This window comes from Tachypleus tridentatus, chromosome 2 (assembly GCF_004210375.1).
Source record: "Tachypleus tridentatus isolate NWPU-2018 chromosome 2, ASM421037v1, whole genome shotgun sequence".
NCBI classification, from domain to species: Eukaryota; Metazoa; Arthropoda; class Merostomata; order Xiphosura; family Limulidae; genus Tachypleus; species Tachypleus tridentatus.
Window position 1 is genome coordinate 21,313,946 of NC_134826.1, and position 23,682 is coordinate 21,337,627.

General features: G+C 29.7%; 1 protein-coding gene across 10 annotated transcripts in view; it reads left to right on the forward strand.

The window, feature by feature from the left end:
• Positions 1-23,682, forward strand: part of LOC143239194 (dual oxidase 1-like) — a 63,634-nt gene that overhangs the window by 17,302 nt on the left and 22,650 nt on the right. For 6 of the 10 annotated variants that reach the window (XR_013021053.1, XM_076480127.1, XM_076480113.1 and 3 more), the window contains 13 exons: positions 4,052-4,209; positions 5,461-5,521; positions 6,448-6,544; positions 9,654-9,714; positions 10,325-10,418; positions 12,674-12,837; positions 13,300-13,478; positions 15,417-15,541; positions 16,548-16,742; positions 17,897-18,010; positions 19,144-19,349; positions 21,456-21,641; positions 23,122-23,344. Coding sequence is in view for 9 of the 10 variants with exons in the window: in XM_076480127.1 (XP_076336242.1) it covers positions 4,052-4,209; positions 5,461-5,521; positions 6,448-6,544; positions 9,654-9,714; positions 10,325-10,418; positions 12,674-12,837; positions 13,300-13,478; positions 15,417-15,541; positions 16,548-16,742; positions 17,897-18,010; positions 19,144-19,349; positions 21,456-21,641; positions 23,122-23,344 (1,863 nt within the window). In the remaining variant the exon portion in view is untranslated. Of the gene's footprint in view, positions 1-4,051; positions 4,210-5,460; positions 5,522-6,447; positions 6,545-9,653; positions 9,715-10,324; positions 10,419-12,673; positions 12,838-13,299; positions 13,479-15,416; positions 15,542-16,547; positions 16,743-17,896; positions 18,011-19,143; positions 19,350-21,455; positions 21,642-23,118; positions 23,345-23,682 lie in introns of all 10 variants that reach the window. The other 4 variants (XM_076480101.1, XM_076480137.1, XM_076480091.1 and 1 more) reach the window with 3 other exon arrangements.

Genomic DNA, 23,682 nt, shown 5'->3' on the forward strand with positions numbered 1-23,682 from the left:
CACAAATACAGGGATAATACAACTGTACATAAATCATTCATACATGACTTTCAGTGTTATAATTAAACTTGAGTATATTTGTATTCAGGCTTCCCCTAGCGGTTACTTACAGATACCAGATTTTGTGTAAGATTACTCAAATTACTTGTCATAAGAGATTAACTTAGTGACCTAACCACTAAACAAAAACCCTTCCTTGATTTAGAGTACTTGGTTCACGATATGTAGTGAAAAACAAGAGGGAATCCTCAATAACCACAGCATTCTTTTAGTTAGAGCTAGAGTAAGTTAATCTGTGAGACCTTTTCCTTTTTTTTTTATCAGTTATATTTTTATTCGACAACATTACCAAGCGTGGGGTATGCATAAACCCGATTCAGTGTTATTACTCATCAGGATCTATCACAGTCAACCCTCAAATTGAAATTCGTTTGGGCGGGATTAAGTTAATTTATGAGACTTTAGACGTGGTAAAATACGTCAATCAAAAAGGTTTGATCTTCTGAGTTCAAAAGTGTAATTAAATTTTAAATTGAAAACCAAGAGTCATCCCATGAGCCGATATGCCATAGCTAAAAATATGGCTGATTGTTGCTCGATACTTTTATTGATCCTGAGAAAAGGTTTAATTTTGAAATATTGTAGTTTTCATAATTTTTTTATGTTTCTTTCTGTTTCTTTTTCCTGTTTTCTTTCTTTATTAAAATTAATAACATTGATGTTTATGTTATATCATTTATTAACGTTTGTATTGAGTTGTGGATTGGCAGGATTTAGTTACTGTTTTTTGTAAGTGATAAACTTGTATTCCCCTTGTCTCAAAAGTTTATTTTGATTTTCTGTTAGTACAGTTCGACCATGTTTTGTTTTTTTAGTCTGTTACATGGTTACCATACTTTTGGATAAATTTATAAAATTTTAAAAAAAGTGTGTGCGTGTGTTTTCTTATAGCAAAGCCACATTGGGCTATCAGCTGATTCCACCGTAGAAGGATAAAACGAGGCTTGTTTGCTCATCAGTGATGTCCTTTCCAATTCCCAATTATAACTGCTCCTTATTATTCATGTTTTCATCCATTTTTTATTAATTGAGCTAAATTTTCTGCCTCCATCACACTTAAGGCAGCTCATTTCAAAAGCCAACTTCCTTGTTTGAAAAATAATAGTCTAAACTGCAGACTACTTCTACATTGTCAAAATTTAAATTTATGTCTGCTTATCCTACTGTTTTCACTGGCAAACATAAAAAAACATTTCAATTTATATTATTAATACCCTTAATAATCTTAAACACCTCAATCAAATCCCCACTGACCCCCACTCCCCTTCAGAGAATACAAATTTAGATATTTCAATCTCTCCTCACAGGACAATCTCACCATCCAAAGAATCATCCTAGTGTCTCTTTTCTGAATCTCATCTAATAATTCTGTGTTTTTTTTCGAGGTAGGTACCCCTAACCTTTACACAGTACTCTAAATGAAGCCTTACAAGTGATCTATACAGTACAACAATAATATCACTTGTCTTGTATTCAATATTTCTATAGATGTTACCAAAAATGCTATTAGCCTTGTTACTAGCTACAATACACAGTTTACATTACTTAAGTGATTTTTCAATGACAGCATCAAGATCTTTTCCTTCACTTACAATAATTAACATATTCCTATTACAATTTTAACAGTAGTTTGAATTTGAAAACCTTCATGCATCACCTTACATTTTGGATATTTAAATATCATCTGCCATATATTGGCCAAATGCATCAAGTGATCTAAATCACCTGTAAGTCTGCAGTTCACCAACACAAAAATGTTAATGTCATCCATTCTACAAAGTTTCATTATGAATATTCTTCTTAAACAATCAGTCAAAGAGCACCCTTAACTGTCTCTCTGGTTCTATCAGTTATATTCTGAACCCCCTGCTCCTGGATATCATAAGTGTATTCTTTTACTTCTATTTATTCTACACACTACTCTATCTGCATACCTAACTAGAGAGTCATTTACACTATATCTTTCCTATTCTTTACAGTAGCTTGTAGCCCTACTTTCTTTCTAAGCCCCATTACTATCTTGTTTGCCATAGATTTTAAATGATTCATTGCAGCTAGAAGTTTGTGTAAACACTACAAATACAAGATTTTTCTTATTATTTATCAGAATTTCACAGTTACTTTGTGAATACTTGTAGACTGAATAAAAAAGTAAACTCCATTATTTATGAAAAGTGTATGTTACAAATTTATTTGGCAACTATGTTATTTGTTATTGTTTAGTAATACAAATTGCCAAACATTCATTTCCTCCATAACCTGTAAAGTTTTTAATCCATTTTTATAATATTCAATTTATAGCTTTCACTATCTATTTCACTTTAAGTTTTATTTTCAGCTTTTTCATTGACTCGTAATCTGAGGGTCACAGATTTGAATCCCAGTTGCACCAAACATGCTCTGTCTTTCAGCCATGGGGGCATTATAAAGTGATGGTCAATCCCACTATTTGTTAGTAAAAGAGTAGCTCAAGAGTTGGCGGTGGGTGGTGATGACTAGCTGCCTTACACTGCTATATTAGGGATGGCTAGCGCAGATAGCCCTCTTTTAGCTTTGCACAAAATTCAAAAAATAAACGAAAAACAGCTTTTTCATACCAAATAAAAAAATTTGAATGTATATGTTTTTGAGTTATGCAAACACTTTATCAAAAACTAGCATAAAGTGAACACTGTACCATCACTTTTATCTAAAAATTACTAAAAAAGAAACTAGAATATTTCATGAGCTACTTCTTATCACAAGCAGTTTACAAAGTACAAAACAATATGTTGCTGTGCAACAGTAGTTTGATGTGAAGGTTATTCATTGAAATTAAAGAGTGTTCTGTACAATTAACCCAAAGAAAGAGAATGACAAAAATCATTAATTCATGATTAGCTAACCTACAGACAGTAACTTTAATTATCTACCATGGTAAGATATTATAAGGGTGTATATACAATCATGAGCTCACATAGAGATACAATGTGAAATATTCTGAACTTATTTGGTTTTGCTTTTAAATAGATTTTCATAGATTATATACAATGTTTTGCCATCTAGGATTAGTGTTATTTGATAGCTTTGGTTGAAAATGGCTTCTTTCTGCTATTAATTTTAGCAAAGCCATCTTCCTTTACAGGTCACCAGATAAATTTGTTATGTAATAACTAATTATCAGATTTATGTACTTTTCCTATTAACTACTTGCTGTAATACTTGGAAAGCTTCGATATTTGCAACACTATATTCCAGTTTTGTAGTACATAATTCTTTCCAACTCTTGGTGAAAGAGATAATATTAAAAAGTGTCGAAACACATTTAAGTAGCAACTAATTTTCAGATTTAAGAATCTCCAAGAAATGGCTGAGAGTTCATGACCTCATTATGCAGCTAGTTGTATTCTCTTCTTTTATTAAACTTTTTAGTTTTCTTTATATGAATGGATTTACAACAAAAGGTATCTGTTTGTTCTGTTGCATTCATATTGTATTAGCGTAATAATATACTCTTGATTTATTTCTTGCTTTAGATTTCCATTTATTAAAATATTCTGTTTTATTTTTGGCTGTTTGTTACTTTTTATAAGATTTATTTTAATATGGAAACTTTAACTTAACTTTACACAACTTGGTTTTGCTTATATGTAAAGATTTTTTTATTCGGTTTTGGTCTTTGGTGCTTTAACTTAATTTTAGTTTGTGTGTGTTTATTTTTGATTAATGTTCTGTATATTTTCTGTAAATAAAAATTTTCCAACATCACTGTAATATAAACAACAGATTATGAATGAGTTATAAACAGCCATTTATACTTAATATGTGTAAATGGTGTTACTTGTATTTATACTTCAAGTGTTCCAAACATATGCAATATTCATTATTTAATTTTAATAGTAACCGAATTAACTAAATCTTAAAATTCAAAACTATCTTTTTATTTTTTGAACTGTAGGTTAATAATTAAGACAATCCCTAAACCTATTTTAAAAATTCTTCTCGTTTATAGACTTAGGAACCACTGAAGACCCAATTGTTTCAAAACTTGGATTGTTGTGGCTTCAATTGCACAACAGTTTGGCTAAAATATTTGAGAAGGTGCATCAGAACTGGACAGATGAACAGTTATTTAATGAAGCCCGAAAATGGGTTATTGGAATTTATCAGGTACTATATGTAATAGCCTTAGCTATACGAAGATGAATTTGAAATTGTCAGTATGGAAATTTCTTGTAAATATTCCTTATAATTGCATGTGTGTGTGTGTTGTAATAAAATATGTTTGCACAAGAAAAGCTACTTCATTGAAATGTAATTTTTATTCAAAATCACATTTTATTTTTTGAACTGTAAATATCTCTCTAAGTCAGCTCAATTAAAATCATATTGACAAATTTTAAACTTAGAAATATAGACAACCTGTGTTTGTTTGCTTGTTCATAGTTAAACACTATATTACACAATGGGCTGTCTGTACTCTGCTCACCACAGGTATGAAAACCTGGATTCTAGCAGTGTGAGTCTGTAGACGATCACTGTGCCACTAAGGGCAACAACTTCTGTAGAAATAGATATTTTCTGTTTGTTTGTTTTTGAATTTTGCACAAAGCTACATGAGGGCTACCTGTGCTAGCCATCCCTAACTTAGCAGTGTAAGACTAGAGGGTAGGCAGTTAGTCACCACCACCACCAACTCTTGGGCTACTCCTTTACCAACAAATAGTGGGATTGACTGTCACTATATAATGCCCCCATGGCTGAAAGGGAGAGCATGTTTGGTATGACTGGGATTCAAACCCATGAACATCAGATTACGAGTCGAACACCTTAACCCACCTGTCCATGCCAGGTCATATATATATATAGTTTTCTACTTTAGAATTCTATTCCACTTGGATGTTGTTGTGAAAGAAGATAATCTATTTTTGGAAATTGAGGAGGTTGAAAAGTCTTCAGAAACAACAGTTATATAATTGGATCAAGTAATTTTTAAATTTTTTTTAAAAATTTAAAGTAATTTAAAGTAATTTTTTTTAATTTTTAAAATTAAGTTATTTTAATTCTCCCTTTGAAATCATTATTATTGAAACTGAAAGTGATCAAAACTTTGTGGAAATTCATTGTTTAACTAGTTCCTAGGAAAACTACTTAAAACGTGTACCTATAGTCAAACTGAGTAATCACCCATTGTTAATTATATATCTTCAATAAGATTTTCTCGTTTTTTAATGTAAAATATTTTTTAATTACAATTAAAGTTATTTAAGAGCCATACTGAACAAACATTTCTTATTCCCTCATAAGATTTGGATTCTTGACAGGTGAGTAGTTTTTCTTGAAATAAAATAAGTTGTCTCAGAAAAACTCACCCTGTGATAAAAGGGTTATTCATTCTTCACTTATTATTTCTATTTTTAGCATGTCGTAATAGATATTTGGTTACCAGTATGGTTGGATGAAGAATTACCCAAATATTCTGGTATGATACATAATTGTTTTTGACAAACTATAAGTTGTGTTCTTCTGTTGTCTCTGTTGTTGTTTTTAATAAATAATTATAAGCTTAGTTGTGGTGTTAATAATTTACACTTAAACAAAGGTATAGTTAATTATGCAATATGTAATGAAACTAATGAATTTTATCTAATTTCTTACAATAAAATGTAGGATATATCTCCTGCATTGTACTGAAACATACAATATTAAATTTGTATAATTGTTAATAGTTTTAAATGGTACATTATTCTTAACTGATGTAAGTATTTATTAACTGCTCTTGTTACAAGTTTTGCTTTTAGGTGTCATAGTTGTACTGTTTTGCCCATCTAGCAAATGTATTAACCTAAGTAAGAAAGTTACAAAAGTATAGAAAGATAATATATTAGGTTGTTTAAGTGTGTGAGTTATAATGACTGAAAAATAAAGAGATAGTTTAGAAAACACTGTTCAGATGAAAAGCTTAAACTAAGTAGCTGAAAGACAATTTAAAAATTGATTTAGGCCTAGATATCAAGTTGAGTCCTAAAGCATATGGCTAATCAGATCACATAATGTTTGTATACAGTATTACTCATTCTTGAAATATGCACAGCTAGATGTAGATAGGGAAGTGTTAATAATAGTGCAATTACTTGTTTTGGATTGTTAAACTAACAGTAAGTGAGTTTTTATATTTTAGTTTGTTATATATCTCTACTAGATTATTACATTTGTATTTAAAAAAAGTTTGTAAGCTATCTGGTAATCCCAAAATAATTCTGCTATAAGGCTGGCAAATAAAAGTGAGTGTTACTGTATTGAAAATCATTATCAAATAATAAAAATATAATTAAATACAAAATAAGAATTTAATGTTCATTTACATGCAAAACTCTATAACAGCAAGGAAAATGCTACTGTTTACAGGTTATAAGGCAGGATTAGATCCATCCATCTATGATGTGTTTGAACCAGCAGCAGCAAGTTTAAAGCATACATTTAAAGTTCTTCAGATTTACAAAATGTAAGTGTTTTTTTTAATGTATATCCTATATACCCTTTTATTTCCATTACAAAAAAGCTATGAAGGCTTAGCTGGACATGCTCCAAGTCGTGAGAAGTAGAAATATTCAGTTTATTACTAAAAAATTATTATTAATTTGAATTAAAAACGTAAAATATTTTGTCCAGTGACTAGTATGTCCTGTTATTTAATATTTCTCATGTCATAAAAATAATTTGTGTAAATAACTAATTCTGCTCTGTAACTTATATTTTTAAGTTGCATTTATAAATTTTTCTGTAGCAAACTCAAACTTCAAATATTTTTATTACAAAAAAAATAATAAAAATGTGTTGTTTAAGTAGAATTAAATGTACCTTGTGAACTGTCAAGAAATATGAGTAATTTCACTAAAACAATATAGTATTAAGTTAGTTTTTAAAATGAAAGAGTAAAATTAAAACTTTATTTTACTTAAATTAAGTAAAAATTGTACAATATTTTAGTTCCACTTTTACTTAATATTTACTAAAGTTTTTATTTAGTTAAATGATTAACTCAATCAAAATCATTTCAAGTCTTATAGCAAGTGATATTAATTGTGAAAGTTTTTTTACAAATAAGAAAAGATGGTATAAAGAGAAGCAAAGGGTTCTCAAGGTCATTTGAGGTGACAGATTATCAGACTGAATGTGTGATAAATATTCCAAAATAATATCAATAAACATAACATTCCACAAAAGCCTAAATTATTTTCAAGCAGCTACTTCACTATATTACAACAGCTAGTTACCTTCACCCTGCAAGGATATTGCAATCATGCATGAGTTTCTGTACACGTATCTCAATGTGCAAGAAATTTTACACAAGATGAGCAGTCAGTATGAGATAGATCTCCTCAGAATTTGGTCTGAATCTGGATAACAGGTAATGTTAAAGCATTTTTTATAATGAAGAGATTGGGAATTTTTACATTTTCAGTTAATAACTGTAAAATGCGAGATTTGTACCAAATTCCATGGTTATGTTAAGGTTGAAAATTCTCATCACGCTACAAAACATTATCCAGATTGTTGATGATTCAGGACCCGAGAAGGATTTTTAGAGTTTTCAAGGGTAAAGTTTCATATTATTCACTATAAACACATGCAATCTTGAAAATCAGTGGCTCTGTACTTTATTTGAATTAAAGTTTTAACACCCACAACAGCTGTCTTTAGAATACAGGTCATATTTTAATAAAGGATATGCTAAGACAGGTCATATTTTAATTAATGGTTTGTTAAGACAGATTGTATCTTAATTATTGGTTTTAATGCAATGTACTATGTTTTATTTATGGATTTCTGAAATTTAGAAAAATTGTTTTCTTTCATTTTATAACCAATCTGTCTGAGTGCCCTTGTTGTTGTTTTTTGTGAAATGTTGTATGTTTTTTGCACACTGTGCTATTGAAATTTGTAGCATGCTGAATAAGAAAAGTGTGATAACAAACATTTCCTGCAAAACGTATACTCTGTTACATTTGTAGGCCTAAAATACTTCCTTGTTTTGTCTATTTAAACATTTTAAGCTTCAGTCTTTGATATAAGGAAACATGTTTGAGATTGTGGAATTAGAGTTTGTTTTTTTATGAATTAAAATTTCTTTTTAATCAATCTATTTCAAACTAATACATTTCTGCTCTATAACTTGTATTTTATTTTCGCTCTTCACCCTATTAGTCTGCATTGTTAACCCTTTTATAAGCATTATTTACATTTGATGCTTTTTACATATCACTGTCCAGAATTTAATATGAAAAATTATTTTTCTTCCAGGTTTAGTTAATAAATAAGTTTTTGAAACTTTATTGGAAACTTTGGATTTACATAGTAAATATACAGCTTTTTAATGTCTGTAAGTTCATAGAGTGGAAACCGTAACTTAATGGTAAACAGTAGAACTACAGAAATATTTTTTTAAAATATAATCAATGGACTTTTTAGGATAAACACACGTAATATTTTTACAATAGTGTAATGTTGTTGTTTTTCTTTGTTATTATCATTATATTACACTGTAAACTTTTTCAGTTTTCACTGAATATAGAATGAAATCATTTTGAAATATTTGATAAACATGTGTTTATTATTTTTGTCACATTAAGCAATTAGTATTTTTGTGATTTTTAATTTTAAGTTAAAAAAAATTTCATAAGCTTGTATGTTTTATTGTAAAGATAGAGTATGTGTGTGTGTTTTCTTATAGCAAAGCCACATTGAGTTATTTGCAGAGTCCACCAAAGGGAATTGAATCCCCTAATTTTAGTGTTGTAAATCCATAGACTTACTGCTGTACCAGCAGAGCACTTGTTGTAAAGATAAATCTGTAATTGTGTTCCTCACGTTTTTTCCTTTTGTTTGGTGGATTTTGAACAAAGTTACATGAAAACTACTTATGCTAACCATTCCTAGTTTTGAAGTACTAGACTCAAAGGGATACAACTAGTCAGCATCACTAACCCTTAAACAACTCTTGTCAAATAGTGAGATGTAACAATCTCTCTTATAATTCATCCACAACTCTACTGTGTACAACATCATTCATTTCTTCAACAGTAATGGGATATGAATCATAGAACTTAAATTTTAGAATCTGTCATGCCAGTTATTTGTCTGCACCATGTTCACATTCTTCATGAAATATGGCTTTTATATAAAATTTTCAACATCTAGATAAATTAATAAAATATGGTTCTGTTGTTATTTTTTAAACTAGTGTTTGAGTGTGAATAATACGTTTCTTGAACATGTTTCTTAAATGTTCTGATAGGAAGTTTTACTTTATCCTTTAATATCCATTCATTCCTGTATATTTGAACTTTACATCCCAAATATATATTATTAAATGTAAGCTCAGTTAACATGTTGCATCAGATGTAATGCATACTCTCATCTTATTTCTGTATAACATACTATGACATTATCATTAGAGTTTTATTTAAGGTATTATCATCAGACTTTTGGGTAATGTACTTACTTTTGTATAATGCATACTACATTCAGAACTTTTGTTATGTTATGTTTGTTATAATGTACTGCCATAAGGTTTTCGTGTAATCTCCATATTGCTGTTTTTGTGGGTCCAGGTCTACTGACTGTAGTATTACAGGTGCTGTTGAGACGTGTCCTAGCTCCAGAAATTCACACGTAAGTTTGACACGTATACCTATAAATCTGTTTTGAAGAATTTTGTTCACTGTTTAGAAGTATTGTTTTGTAGGATTGAATATTGTAACCTGCTGCTCCTCTCTTGTCCTTTGTTTATTGGTTTCTCCTTTATTGAGAAGAAAAGTGTTTTAGTTTTCATGTTGAAGGTAATAGCAAAGAAAATAATGTCATCTCATTCACAAGACAAAGCTGGACTTTTCCTTATATAAATTTCTACCATATATGCTGCATAAAAGAAAAGAAAAAATCATATATCCATTATGTTATTCAAATTACTTTTTTGTAATATTTTACACTGTCTTTGTATTTAAAGTTCATTTTTTAAGGCACATATTCTTTTAAATTTAACAGATTGGATGAAAAGAAGAAAAATTTTAAGGAAGAGTGTCGGTTAAATTCAAGAATGTTTTTGTAATTTCTAGATTTTGTTACTGTTCTTAATAAATCTGAGACAGTACTCAATAATTATTTGTAAATTAACACTGAGATTAATAAAAGTGAACTATTGTGTTGGTGTGTGTGTGTGTATATAACTTACTTTATGGTGTCATTTTTTCAATTATTTGTGTATTTATGTTTGATAAAACAGAACGTGAGAAGCTCAGATTTAGAGGAACTTTTGATAGGAATGTCGTTACAGCCACTAGAGAATGGCACACAGATCATATATGAGGAAGTTGAAGGTTTGTGGTCTTTTATATACCATCAACTGTATATATTTTTCATAGTTATTAATGGTTATTATACTGGTTAACGTGTTTAGTATTAGCCAATGGAGCTTGTAAATGTGGATCATTGTAACTACACACATTAATAGAAAAGGACTGCATGTGCTAGACAAGGATATTTGTGTAATATCAGTGGTGTAGGTAGGGAGTGATGAGGACAGACCCACCATCAGCACTTGTACCTTAGGCCTAATCTCTTAAGTCTTTTTAAATGTTCTACATTGTTACTTCCACTAACATGATAGTATTAATTTACCCACCAATAAAAAAACAAACTAGAAATGTCACTGGGTGTAGAAACTTTTGGTGAACTTGTCAGATGTCACTTGTATGTTGAACAGTATTATTATAGACCAACTAGCATAAACCTTCGAATTCAAGTAAAATTAAAAACAGTACGAAAATCAGCAAGTTTGAACTTTTTATAAACATTAATTAAATTTTGCTATCACAATGAGTTAGAGCACTTGTGTTCTCATAAGTCTCTTATACTAGTATTAATAAGTATTGACAATTATAAGAAACAAATGCCCAATATATCAAGTGTTGAAATCATGTATGCATGTTAACTTTTAAATTCTTAAGTATTTCAAATGGTTCCACTTACTCTTTGAAAATAATTATTTTCCAAGACTGAAACTTGTACTAGACTGCTTCTGCTTTATTTGTTTAGGAGATTTGTGTAAATGACACATAATTTCATGAACATTGTTATCATTATTTACATATATTCAATGGTAGTTTCCTTTCAGAAAGTACAATATTTAAGCAATTGATATTTAATAACTTCCTAAGTGCCACCTACTGGTGTTTAATGGAAATACTCTTAATAGTCAAATAGAAAGAAATAATCTATTCAAAAGCTGTATGACTTGTTGAAAGAAAAGTCGGTATATACATGCATTTTTTAGATGAAATTGGTTGTTAATCAGATTATGAACAACCAGTTGATACACAAAACATTAAAAGAGTGTGAAAACAGATGCTGAATAGAAATAGGATTCATGCATAATCTAAGAAAGATACATATTTCATGACATAATAAGCTTTTTAAATAAAATATAACTGTTCTGAGTAACAATATAGAAAATGTTTTTCCACTTGAAAAATAATTATTTCAAATCATTCATGAGTTCATAGTCCTACCTCTTTTATTGGCATGTTTCATGCACAATTAAGTTTACAAAAAATTTTGTTTGCTGTCATATGAATATATGTCGAAGGAAAAGGTTTAAAGAAAGTTAATTTTTTCTTACATTTTCAAAACATCTAGCCAATAAGATATATCTTAACCATTACAAATATAAACACTGGTACTAAACCAAACCATACTCCAACAATTGTTGGAGGCATGGCATGGCCAGGTGGGTTAAGGTGTGAGACTTGTAATCTGAGGGTTGCGGGTTCACATCCCTGTCGCACCAAACATGCCCACCCTTTCAGCTGTGGGGGCATAATAATGTGATGGTCAGTCCCACTATTTGTTGGTAAAAGAGTAGCCCAAAATTTGGCAGTGGGTGGTGTTGGCTAGCTGCCTTTCCTCTAGTTTTACACTGCTAAATTAGAGATGACTAGCACAGATAGCCCTCGAGTAGCTTTGCATGAAATTAAAAAAAACAACAAGAAAACAATTGTTGGGGTGTGAACTCCTTTTCCAAGCTGGTAAAACATGATTATAATTAATTATTTCACTTGTCATAACACATTAATATTAGGCTCATTATTTGATAATGTCTTACAACATGTATAATTCACTATAATTATGCTTTGAGAGCTTGGAAAAAGTGTTCATGTTGTAACAATTGTTATTGTAACAAACTGCTTATATAAATGTGTGCTTAACACTGTTATATTTATTATATCCAAGTCATCTTGATAAAGCAAACAGGGTGTGGCTGGAATTCTGTTATTATACACTCCTTTTCTTCATAAAAATCCATAAAGAGCTTTATGAAGAATGCAGTGTTAGATAATATAACATTCCTACAACTAATATCTTTTGACCATAATTAATTAAAATCATGCTCTCTTCCTCTAAGCATGAAGTGATTTTGTTGATGAGGAATGATTTTATTTTTGTTTGAATATGTTTATTATTATTATCCTTATAAACCTGCAAGCTTAAATAAAAATCAGATATTTTGGCCCATTGTATAGTGTCAGTAAATATCTCTTTTTGTTTTTTGTGTTTCTGTTTCAATAACATTTAGAAAATAATCAAAAGCTTGCTTTATCTCGTGAAATTCAATGTCAGCGTGATTGTGGATTTCCGGATTACAAAACAGCACTTCAGGAACTTGGATTTGATATTCACTTTGACACTTTCAATGAAATGGCAAAATTGTTTCCAAAGCTTTGCCAACGGAAACCTGAGGTATGCTCATGCAGTTAAAGTAAATGTAATACGTGTGTTTAATTTCTTTAGTAGTTTTAATTTGTATCTCTTCAAAGTTAATGATATTATTTTGTGTCATTAACTTGAATCAATGGTCAGATTTAACCATACTTACAAAATATAAACCTGAGATGTTATTTATAAGTATCATGTCCCAGTTGTTCCAATTATTTTTGTTTTCATTGCAGTTATTAGTGTGAAAGTTGTTGTCTTAAAAATAAAAAATTACCTCAATGTCCATTTCATGTCGTGTAACAAATCACAACCATTCTCTCTCGGGTAACAAGTTCATAACCATTTAGTTTAAGATTACAGATTATAACAGTTTTATGGCAGATTGTATATAACTATTTAATGACTGGCAAAAAATCTTAATATCCATTTTAAAGCATATGTTACAGCAAGATTATTGATCTGTGAATTATTAATTAATCTTTGCAGGTTTTTAATGAACTTCTTCCAAAACTGTATGGGAACATGACAGATAACATTGATATCCTGGTTGGAATGCTGTTAGAAATATCTGAAAATACTAACATATTATTTCATAATGCTGTTCAAAATCAATTTCTGAGGATTCGTGATGGAGATAGGTTTTGGTTTGAGAATCTCAGGAATGGGTAAACAAACATCTCTGTTGTGTGTGTGTATACTATAAAACTGTGTATTTGTTTGTCAGTCTGTCTCTCAATCATGCACTGATGTCATAGCAACTTATTATGTAAATTAAAAAGCTTGGCTTCCTGTCAATTAGAGGCAAGTAGTCTATAGTAAATCAGAAATTAAAGATATACTTAGATTAAAATGTACAAAAACATTGTATCTTTTTCAGAGATTCAAAATGTATCTCTTCAAGCAGTATTTTAAAATATCTATTATAATAATACTTTAGTTTTTATCTGTCCTGAAAATATGCATGCACCTTGCTATATAAAGCACATGCATGCTGATTTTCATTTCAATGAATATAAGCAAAAGTCACATGTAAACGTACTTTAATTGGCATTTTGTATAACAACATATTAATTAAAGACTTATCAAAGTTTTTCAAAACGATCTAATGTTAGGTAATATAATAACATTATAAACTTGTATAGTGATGGTATTAATTATGGTAATGTTTAGCTCTAACTAAATTAAAGCAAAAAATGTACACAAGTCACAGTGTTAATTTATATCTTTTATCAAATATAGACTGTACTTAAAGGCTTAATTAATATTAGGCCTAGGACAAATGTACTTTCAGATTTCTGTGTCTGTGATTAGAAATGTTGATGAGAAACCCACTTGAAGGAAAAATGTATATCAAAACAGATGACATGGGTATTAACATTTTCACCAATAAAGCTTTTTTAGTAAAGCCATCTGAGATACATTTTTGTGATTAGAATTGTATTACATTATTCTAGAAATCGTGTATTTAAAGAAGTACTGTGGCAAAAACGTTACTGGTATTATTTAATAGTATGTGAATACAATCATTAATATTTATTTTTTGCCTTTTTAAATCATACTGTTTTGCAGTAATTTTAAAAGTAAGATGAGGATTACTGTTTTTGAAATCTTGCTGTTTGTCTTGTTTATATTTTGGTAAACAAACTCTCATTTCCAAGAATATAAACTACAAGGTAATGGATTAGTAATGATGATTTCATGTTATTACTCGTGTATGTAACTTGCTTTAATGGAAATGTTTATTTACTCAGTTTTGACATCCTTTAATTTTATGCAATAACAAACAATAACACTAGATTTTTAGAAATTGTTGCTTTCTGTGATGTGTGATGGTTTAGTGATATTAACCTATATACAAATTACATTTTCATTATCAAGTTTATTTCTTTATTAACCACAAAGCTACACAGTAGGCTGTGCTGTGTCTATCCTGGGTATCAAACCAGATTTTTTAGCGTGATGAGTCTCTCAGACTTACTGCTAAGCCACTTAAGAGCTTAGCATCAAGTTTACAACATAGTATAATGTAGCTAACATTAGAGAAAGGCCCAGCATGGCTGGGGAGTTGGGGCATTCGACTCATAATCTGAGGATTGTGGGTTCAAATTCCCATCACACCAAACATGCTAATCCCTTTAGCTGTGGGGATGTTATAATGTTAAAGTCAATCCCACTATTCATTGGTAAAAGAGTTGGCAGTGGGTGGCAATGGTTAGCTGCCTTCCCTCTAGTCTTACACTGCAAAATTAGGAAAGGTTAGCACAGATAACCCTCATGTAGCTTTGCACAATATTTAAAAAACAAACATTAGAGAAATTGTATTTTACAATTGAACTTGAGTATTATTGTGTCAGTTTTGCTGTTTCAAGTTATAGTTGTTTTTTTTTTGTTTGTTTTTGTGTTTTTATATGTAACTGGTTCTACTAAATAAAAAAGGTTGAGTACAAACAATGTATGGCTATTAAATACTGCATAAAACATGGAGATCTTAAAACATTTAGTTCAATTCTAAATAATTAAAAATGTGTATTTTGATTTAAAAATACAAAGTCGATATTTTTTAACAAATTTCATTGTTAATAATTTCTTGTGCTTGTTTTTAGTTTGTTTACAGAAGATGAGGTAAAAATAATCAAATCGTTAAACCTACATCATATACTGAAATTATCAATGAACATTCCAAAAGGCATAATCTTAGATAACTTTCATCTTCCATCCAAAGTTACAGGTAAGGTTTAAAAAAGTTACATTTGTGTAATGTTTGGAATATAACTGTATTATTTATCTGAATATAAATAAAAAAACTAGCAGGTATTTTCATTAATTGAAACAACATGTAATATTGACCAAGTATACTATGTTTTAAAGAAATAAGTTAACAAAACTGTTTGATAAATGAACAATATTGTTTAATAGTTTCGTTTTGAGTTTGCTTACTAATGAAGTATATTTTATTATAATTTACAGCTTTAACAGTAAGTAAAATTAGTTTTATAATGGGTACAGCAATTCAGATGACTCGATCACTAGTGCTATCAAAATTAAGTACACAGGTTTTTACAATAAGGAATGTTTATGTATTTAATTAAAATTCAAAATACGATATTTAAATTCTAGACTTGATTTTTGTTACCTAGTCATGTAAATATCAATCCACATGACTTTTACATAATTATTTATGTATGGCTACACAAAATCTATGCAAAGATGAGTAAATGTAAAAACAAACTGGGGAATATTTCATACAAGCTATGTGTATAAGCTTATGAATAGGTATGGAAATAGGAATAAAAAATATAGGCAAGCCTGACGAGAGGGAGATGTCAGGGAGGCTACAGTCCTGGAGCCCGGGGAAATATGTAACAAAGAATAATGTATTCCTATTTTCATAATATACTTAAGGAAAAATTGCAGTACTGCAAGGAATTGCTGTGTCTCAAAAATAACTTTTTTATCCATAAAATGTAAATGTTAATAAGTGTCAGTTGTTTTGTGTAATGCATGTCACATGACAGTTACTTTTCATATTTCTTTCTTTTTCAAGCTTTTTAAATTAATTATGTGAATTTTTTTACAAGTGTTGAAATTCCTTTTGAAATATATTATTTCTTATGCAGAATTTTTTACTTTTTGTATTTCGAATTATTTTGTATTATTTCAGACAGGTTAAAAAGAAACCTTCCAGCTGAAGTATCTATTTATATTAACAGTTATTCTATTCCCTTGTGATACAGATTCAAATAGTAGCTGTGCAGTGAAGTTAGTTAAAAGTAAATGTATGGTGAAGGAGAAAGAAGACATTTGCTACTACGTCTATTCAGATTCTGAAGACATGGTAAACTGTGATCTTCCTTCACCATTGAGGTCTTCTTATAGGAAAAAAGTGTCTTTGACACTTTTCCTTTTGTTTTTAGGAATTTACATACTTGGTAAGAATTTCAGCATTTAAATACACTGTTACTACAAGTTCTCTTGAGGTTTTATAGCTTGAATGGGATATTTCATTTGTGGTTTTCCAAACTTTAAAACATTTTTGTTGAAGCTACAAAAGTTATGTGTTCATAATCACGTTTTTTTAGCCTTTTCATATTGTCATGATACCTTTAAAATAATTTGTGTATTTGTTAAGACTCAATAAGTATACATTTTTAGTAACTAATTTTTTCTCAGGTCATCTTCTTATGGTATAAGCTACTAGTGAAAGATAAATATCTGTGTCTTTCTGTTACATTATACTTAGACGTTTGCATGTCACTTTATGAATCTGTGAGTTACTTATTTGCATGCAGTTGGTAAAAAAAAATCATACTCTGTGCTTTGAGGCTACAATTATGTTTTAAGGTTGATGTGGCCACGATGGTGACAACATTCAGTCAAACAAAAGTGGTAAAAGAGTAGTGGATAATGTTGCCAACACTACAGTCTATTATTTTCAACTAAGGAACAGCTAGTGGTGAATGTTGGTAGTTACTGAGTAGCTTTGCACAAATATTTGAAAACAAGCAGTGACAATATCAAAATTATTTTTTGATCTGGGTTATTTTTGCTGCTCGATTTATTTCATCTGTTCAACATATCAGATAAACTTTAGTTTTGAACATTGGGTTGTGATTGTTTTTGTCATTTATTTGATGTTACCAGAATTTTCTTTTACTTCAAGTAATTGAATTTTCTAATTTAATTAATAAATAAACTGACTCCTGTGATAAAGTAGATATGGTATAACATGTTGATGAGTTGTTGATTTTTGTCGCACATCTGGTTATTTGGATAAAAGAATTTTTTAAAGACCCCTTTCAGTGTTTAGTATAGTTTTACTGTATTTTTCTAATTAAGGCTATGTCCAGGCTATGACTTTTTTTTCTATTTTTTACAGGTGCAGTGTTTATAAGGGTTGTTTATATAGATGTATTCATGTTCTGGATGTACAGTTTGTTTCTTTTCACAAATGTTCTGTTTGTTGAAACTTATTAACAAAATTAGAAGTTTGCCCTTCAAGTTGCTCCTTTATTAGTTGTAAATATTATTACTTAATTTAGAGAAAATAATTCTGTGATAAATGTGTTTTTATTTGTCAATTCAGGTTGTATTTTGCTGCTGTTATTTTTAACAAGGAGAAGAACAAACAGTGCCCTAGGAGAGTTGAAAAGAATGAATGCTGAAAAACGAAAAGATTTATGTGATAATTCTGTTGTAGGTAAAAAAAATGTTAAGTAATTTTTATTAGAAGTGTCTCTTTTTAACTACACAAAAACATACTTTTCAAGGATTTTAAAACCAGTTAAATAATTGAATATGCAAAATAAACGTTAAATATAATGGTAGAATAGTTCACTAACAAGTTATTGCCTAGTATATGAATCATTCAGAATTTAACCCAGTTGTCAAAACAGTTAAACAATACCTCTACATCTGAGGCTAAAAAAAATCATTTTCTCATAATTTTAAAAGTAAGATGGTGTTTGTCGTTAACACCAAGCTACACAATGGGCTATTTCCTGCCACATGTATCAAAACCTTACACAAGTATTACACAGAGATAATGTTTTCTTGTGTTGTGTCATATTTATGCAAGTACAGCCAATGAACAATGTAGGTTTAAGACCCAGTAACCCAAATTTGTTTTTCATTGCAGACTATAATAATAATAAAAAAAAAGACAGTGTTGAAACTTAACTCCTATGTGTTCTGTTGTGTTATTTTTAAAAGTAAAAATATAAAAATGTTTGTAAATGCAAAGCAAAAACTGCATGAAAGCCAATTAGCACTGAGCTGTTCTTGATCACTCTTTATATACAAAACTTTTGATATGAGACACCAAAACAGTAATATAAAACAAGCTTTTTAACTCTGCTTTGGTAACAAGTTTTTAACACTTACATTCCGAATTTATAACTTTGAATTGTAACATTATTAGTAAACTTTAGCAAAACATGCTAAACCAACTCCAAAACAAAGCAGCCATTAATGTAACACTGAATAACAAAGGTAATTTTCTACCTAGAGTATTGTATACTACAAGTTGGAAAATTATTTTTATTAATGCCAAAAGATTGGTTTCAAACTTCTAGATTAGCCATATTCAGAGGTGTTGCTAGGTATTTAAAAGTTTTGGGACAGTAGATTAAATTGACTGTTTTGCATCAGTATCTTTTATATGGTCTTATTTAATTAGAATATTCTGTAACATTCTGTTGTACTGAATTTTTAAAGTTGATGGTTTATTATATGAATTTATATACATCATTGGTAAATATATAAAATAGCAAGTCCTAGCAACTTATTAACAAAGCATAGACTTTGATATCTTGTCTCATATTCTTGCTTCAGCTATAGAATGGGTAAGCCATGAAGAAGGTTTTCGCTGTGTCATTGTCAACCTTTGTGCAGAATTGAAGAACATTAAAGTCAGTTTATTGACTGGTGAAACTGTTCGTTATATTGATCTTTCAAGAATACATACTCTGGAGGTACTGGTCAGCACCTTTGGAGAACATGACAAATTACTGATCAGAGTTTCTCGTCACTATGATTTGGTAAGACAGATTGTACTTTAATTAATGATTTGGTTAGACAGATTGTATCATAATTAACGAATTGCTAAGACAGGTCATATTTTATGATGACAAGAAACGCACTTGAAGTAAAAATGTATTCTAAAGAGGGCAGGTATGGGTATTAAAACGTTAATTAAAATAAAGTACAGAACAATGTTTTGACCTTCTTCGGTCATCTTCAGGTAAGGAGGTTGAAACGTTGCTCTGTACTTTATTTGAATTAAAGTTTTAACACCCACAGCAGCTGTCTTTAGAATACAGGTCGTATTTTAATAAAGGATATGCTTAAGACAGGTCATATTTTAATTAATGGTTTGTTAAGACAGATTGTATCTTAATTATTGGTTTTAATGCAATGTACTATGTTTTATTTATGGATTTCTGAAATTTTGATAGCCAAGAAAAGAGGTTTTAATGTCCGGAGTAAGCTGTATTTTGTTTTTTTTTTTTAACCTTTTACAAATCATTAAAGGTGGACATGCTACATCATTTTAACTTATAAAATAAGTTACTTATTCCAGTATTCATTATGTTACTTGAGTCCTAGAGATAATGTTTAATTTTTAATAAATGAAGCCAGAGCACTAAGAAACCTTCTAGTATTAGTCAAAAAAATTTCAAAATCACAAACCTCAATTCAGAATGATAAATGAAATAAGTAAAATCTAGTGATTTAGATTTGATCTCTTCTAAATGCTGTGCTCAACTTGCATTACTTTTTCTGTTCAGTGGAGGTAATATAGCCATGATGGTAAATCCAACTATTTCATTAAGAAAAGGCAGTTTTTACTAACTGGTTTCCTCTCTCTGTCCAACATATGGGTCTAAATTAGATTTTGCTCAAATCTCAACATTTGTGTGTTCCACGTGGTGTCATTCAAATTAATAATAGAAGAAAGTATTACTATTTACTGGTGAAAACAGTTTACATGTAGCAGTTAAGCATTGTTTTAAGAATAAAAATAAGAAAAACAAGTTGAACAAGAAAGTATCTATTTTAGATATTGTAAACAAACATATATTGCACTGTAATTTTTAACCCACTTCATTTTTATCATTTGACATGAGGTTATTGTATTTTAGTACATTGTACAAAAGTTATTTATATTAAAAGATCCTGGCATGGTCTAATGATTAGGTTGCTTGAATTGTAATCTGTGGGACATGGAATCTAAACCAGATGCTTAAAATGGTCACTGTTTTCCCTAAAGAACATTATAATATGAAGATCAATCCCACTATTTGTTGGTAAAAAGTAGCCCAGGAGTTATTAGTAGAGGCTGCCATCCAGTTGTCCTCTCTGTGGTCAGCAGCTTAAAATTATGGATGGCAACAAATAACCTTAGTAACTTTGCCACTAACAAACCATAGAAATATATATTTAAAATACTATTGTAAATTAGTTCTCTGCTTTGTTAAGCAGTTATACGTATTTCGTGATATGAAAGAAATTTTAAACATTATATCATAAATAGATGACAGAAAAACTAGAAACTCACAGAGTTAGAAAAGTGATTTAAAAAATTGAACACTTTTATTAAATTCTGTTTCAATATTTCAATCTAACCAGTTTACAAAATAAAAGGTTGCCAAAAAATTAATTTTCCATGGAAAGTTAGTGTCATACACGTTTATTGTGGCCAGAGTTAAAATATTGGATTCTCCACATTTAAATAACAAACACAAATATACACAAAAAGTGAATCAAAACAATAAATAATTCTGTTACTTGTTAACTCCAGTTATAATATCATGACACGTTTAGCTCTGTAGACCATTTAGAAAATAATGTGGAATCACATTTTAGATTTAGGTCAAGTACATTAATACCATGATTAACTTCACCTTAATAATCTCAATAAAGAAATTAGAAAAAACACAGTTCTTAGTTCTCACCTGTAAGCTTAGTTTATGTGTTTCATAGCTTACAGTTTTCAACTCGAGATAAGACGAAGGTGTGATTACTAAATTCAACAAGAAATGCTGTGCATGTTGGGATCAAAAAGTGTAAAAGTTTATCTGTTGTATTTGTAGGTTTACACCTTTAACAGTGTTTAATTAAGACCTGTTGAAAATTCTTGTTAGGTTCTTTTATTTGAAAACACCTCCTATCGAGAAAGTTTCCTTCAGGACTTGGAAAAATTTTTAGGTGACATAGGAGTTGGAAGACAAAGACTGAATGTTAATAACTACCATATACAGAGATTTGCCTTAACTAAAGCTGATAGATATGCACAACTGGAAACATTTCTTCGTGTTGTTTTTGCCCAGGTGAAGTCTAGTTTTTGAAATTAAATAAGTTCCTTATGAATAATTACCATCAGTATAATTCTTGTAGAATTACCAGAAGTCTTTTTAGAGATTCTGTAAGCTATAGATACATGTTCTAGCTTTTTTAGCAATAAAATTAAAATGTGAACTGACTGAGTTGGATTTTGATAAATTAAATGGCCTTTCTTATCACAGCTGGTCTTACAAACCATTATTATCGATTACTAGACTTGCTGATTTTTTTAGATAACTATAGACTCTGAGATCTCCTTGGTCCAAGTAGTTTTACATATTCTTTACAGGAAATATTCTGTTTTGTGTAAACACTTATTGAACATTTAGTAGTTTATTACATTAATATAAAATGACTGAACAACTTTTCTCTGTGCTACCAAGTTCTCATTACCTTCTCTTAGACAGTCAGTGATATGGCAAGAGAACTTCTCAGTACATTTGTAATTACATGTCAAGTGAAAAATATTCGTATAAACTTACTTATGTTCCTTTATGTTAAAGTATATTTCTATAAATCATTTATAAGCACTGTTGGTAAACACTGGGGAGTGTTCTCACAAACTCCTATGGTGCCCCCATACATGGATACTCCTGTAGTAAAAATATATAGAAAAGAAGAAAGATTGTGCAGGTATTTCACTTATTTTGAACCAATTAATTAATTTATTTCACTCCAATCATTTGTTTTATGTTGTGAAGGTGGACTTCTCACTGTATATTAAAATACAGTGAGCATCACTGGACTTAAAATTACAGGTTACATCAGTCTAAAAAGGAGGGGCTTCCTATTGTACTTCAAAATACAACATACGTCAATCAATTAAAAAAGAAAGATTTCTGACTAGGAAGAATTACAGCTCCAAACAGTACAACACAGTGTGCCAGATTTTTTTGGTCTACCCATCTAATACTTTCTCACTGCAATGTCCATTTCTCTGGAGTGCACCAAGTTCTCCAGACATTGCTCAGTCATGATGAAAAGCAGTGTTCACCCTTCAATTTTATGTAACATTTAATCTCGTGCATTGTTTTTGATATTAAATATACTTCAAAGATTTGGTTAAGCCATCATCTCAGCTGCCCCTATTCATAAACTTATGTATCCACCAGTGTTATAACATCAGCTTGACAAACTCTGATATTGAACAAAAGACATTATCAACACTTGATATAACAGATATGTATACTGTAGTTGACATAATGCCATATATTCGTTTTTGCAACCCCTCACAAGTATTTATAATTCATCGTTTTAGCTAGTTGGTATTGTAAATTGTGCTAATAAAACATCTATGAATATTTTTAACTTTTTTGTGAAATTACATATGGAAATGTTATAATTAATAAATGATAAACAACACTTGCAGCATGATTGTAAGTATTTTTATTGATGCTATTAAGTTAATATGTTATTTCTACTATGCCTTTTTGTGTTTTATTGCAGTTATGTTTTTTCTCCCAGCAGGCATTTTTCATTGAGCATGACCAAGAAGAGTTACTTCGTGTAGATGCCATCCAGGCTAAAGAAGTTATCAACACTAAACTAGTGCCTTTCGAGTTTGCTGAAGCTCTGTCTCTGCCGCAGGATTCTATTTTTGTCACACAAATGTTTTCTTTTGTTGATAAACAGAAAAGTGGATACATCTCATTCAGAGAGTTTCTTGATATGATTGTGATTTTTGCTTATGGTGATTAATAAAAGTGAATTATAGTGTATCAAAACATCAGAATTTTAAAATAATGAAATAATAGAATTCTGAGGTCCCCTCATAATTTGCAGAGGCCTCAGTGTATCAGTCAGGTATCTGCATTATCTTAATTACGTTTTTAGTTACCCCATCACACAAGTTAATGATATGTCAGTTACTATTTGAATCTAACTTATTTTATAACCAAATAGTTTTAATTTCAATTCTTGGATTCTATTTTTCCTTTCAAGTTTTTATTTCAATTCTTTTCATTCTCCAGTATTCTTTGATTCACATTTTTCTTAACTCTCAGACTTGTATTTTCTTTCCATGTTTGT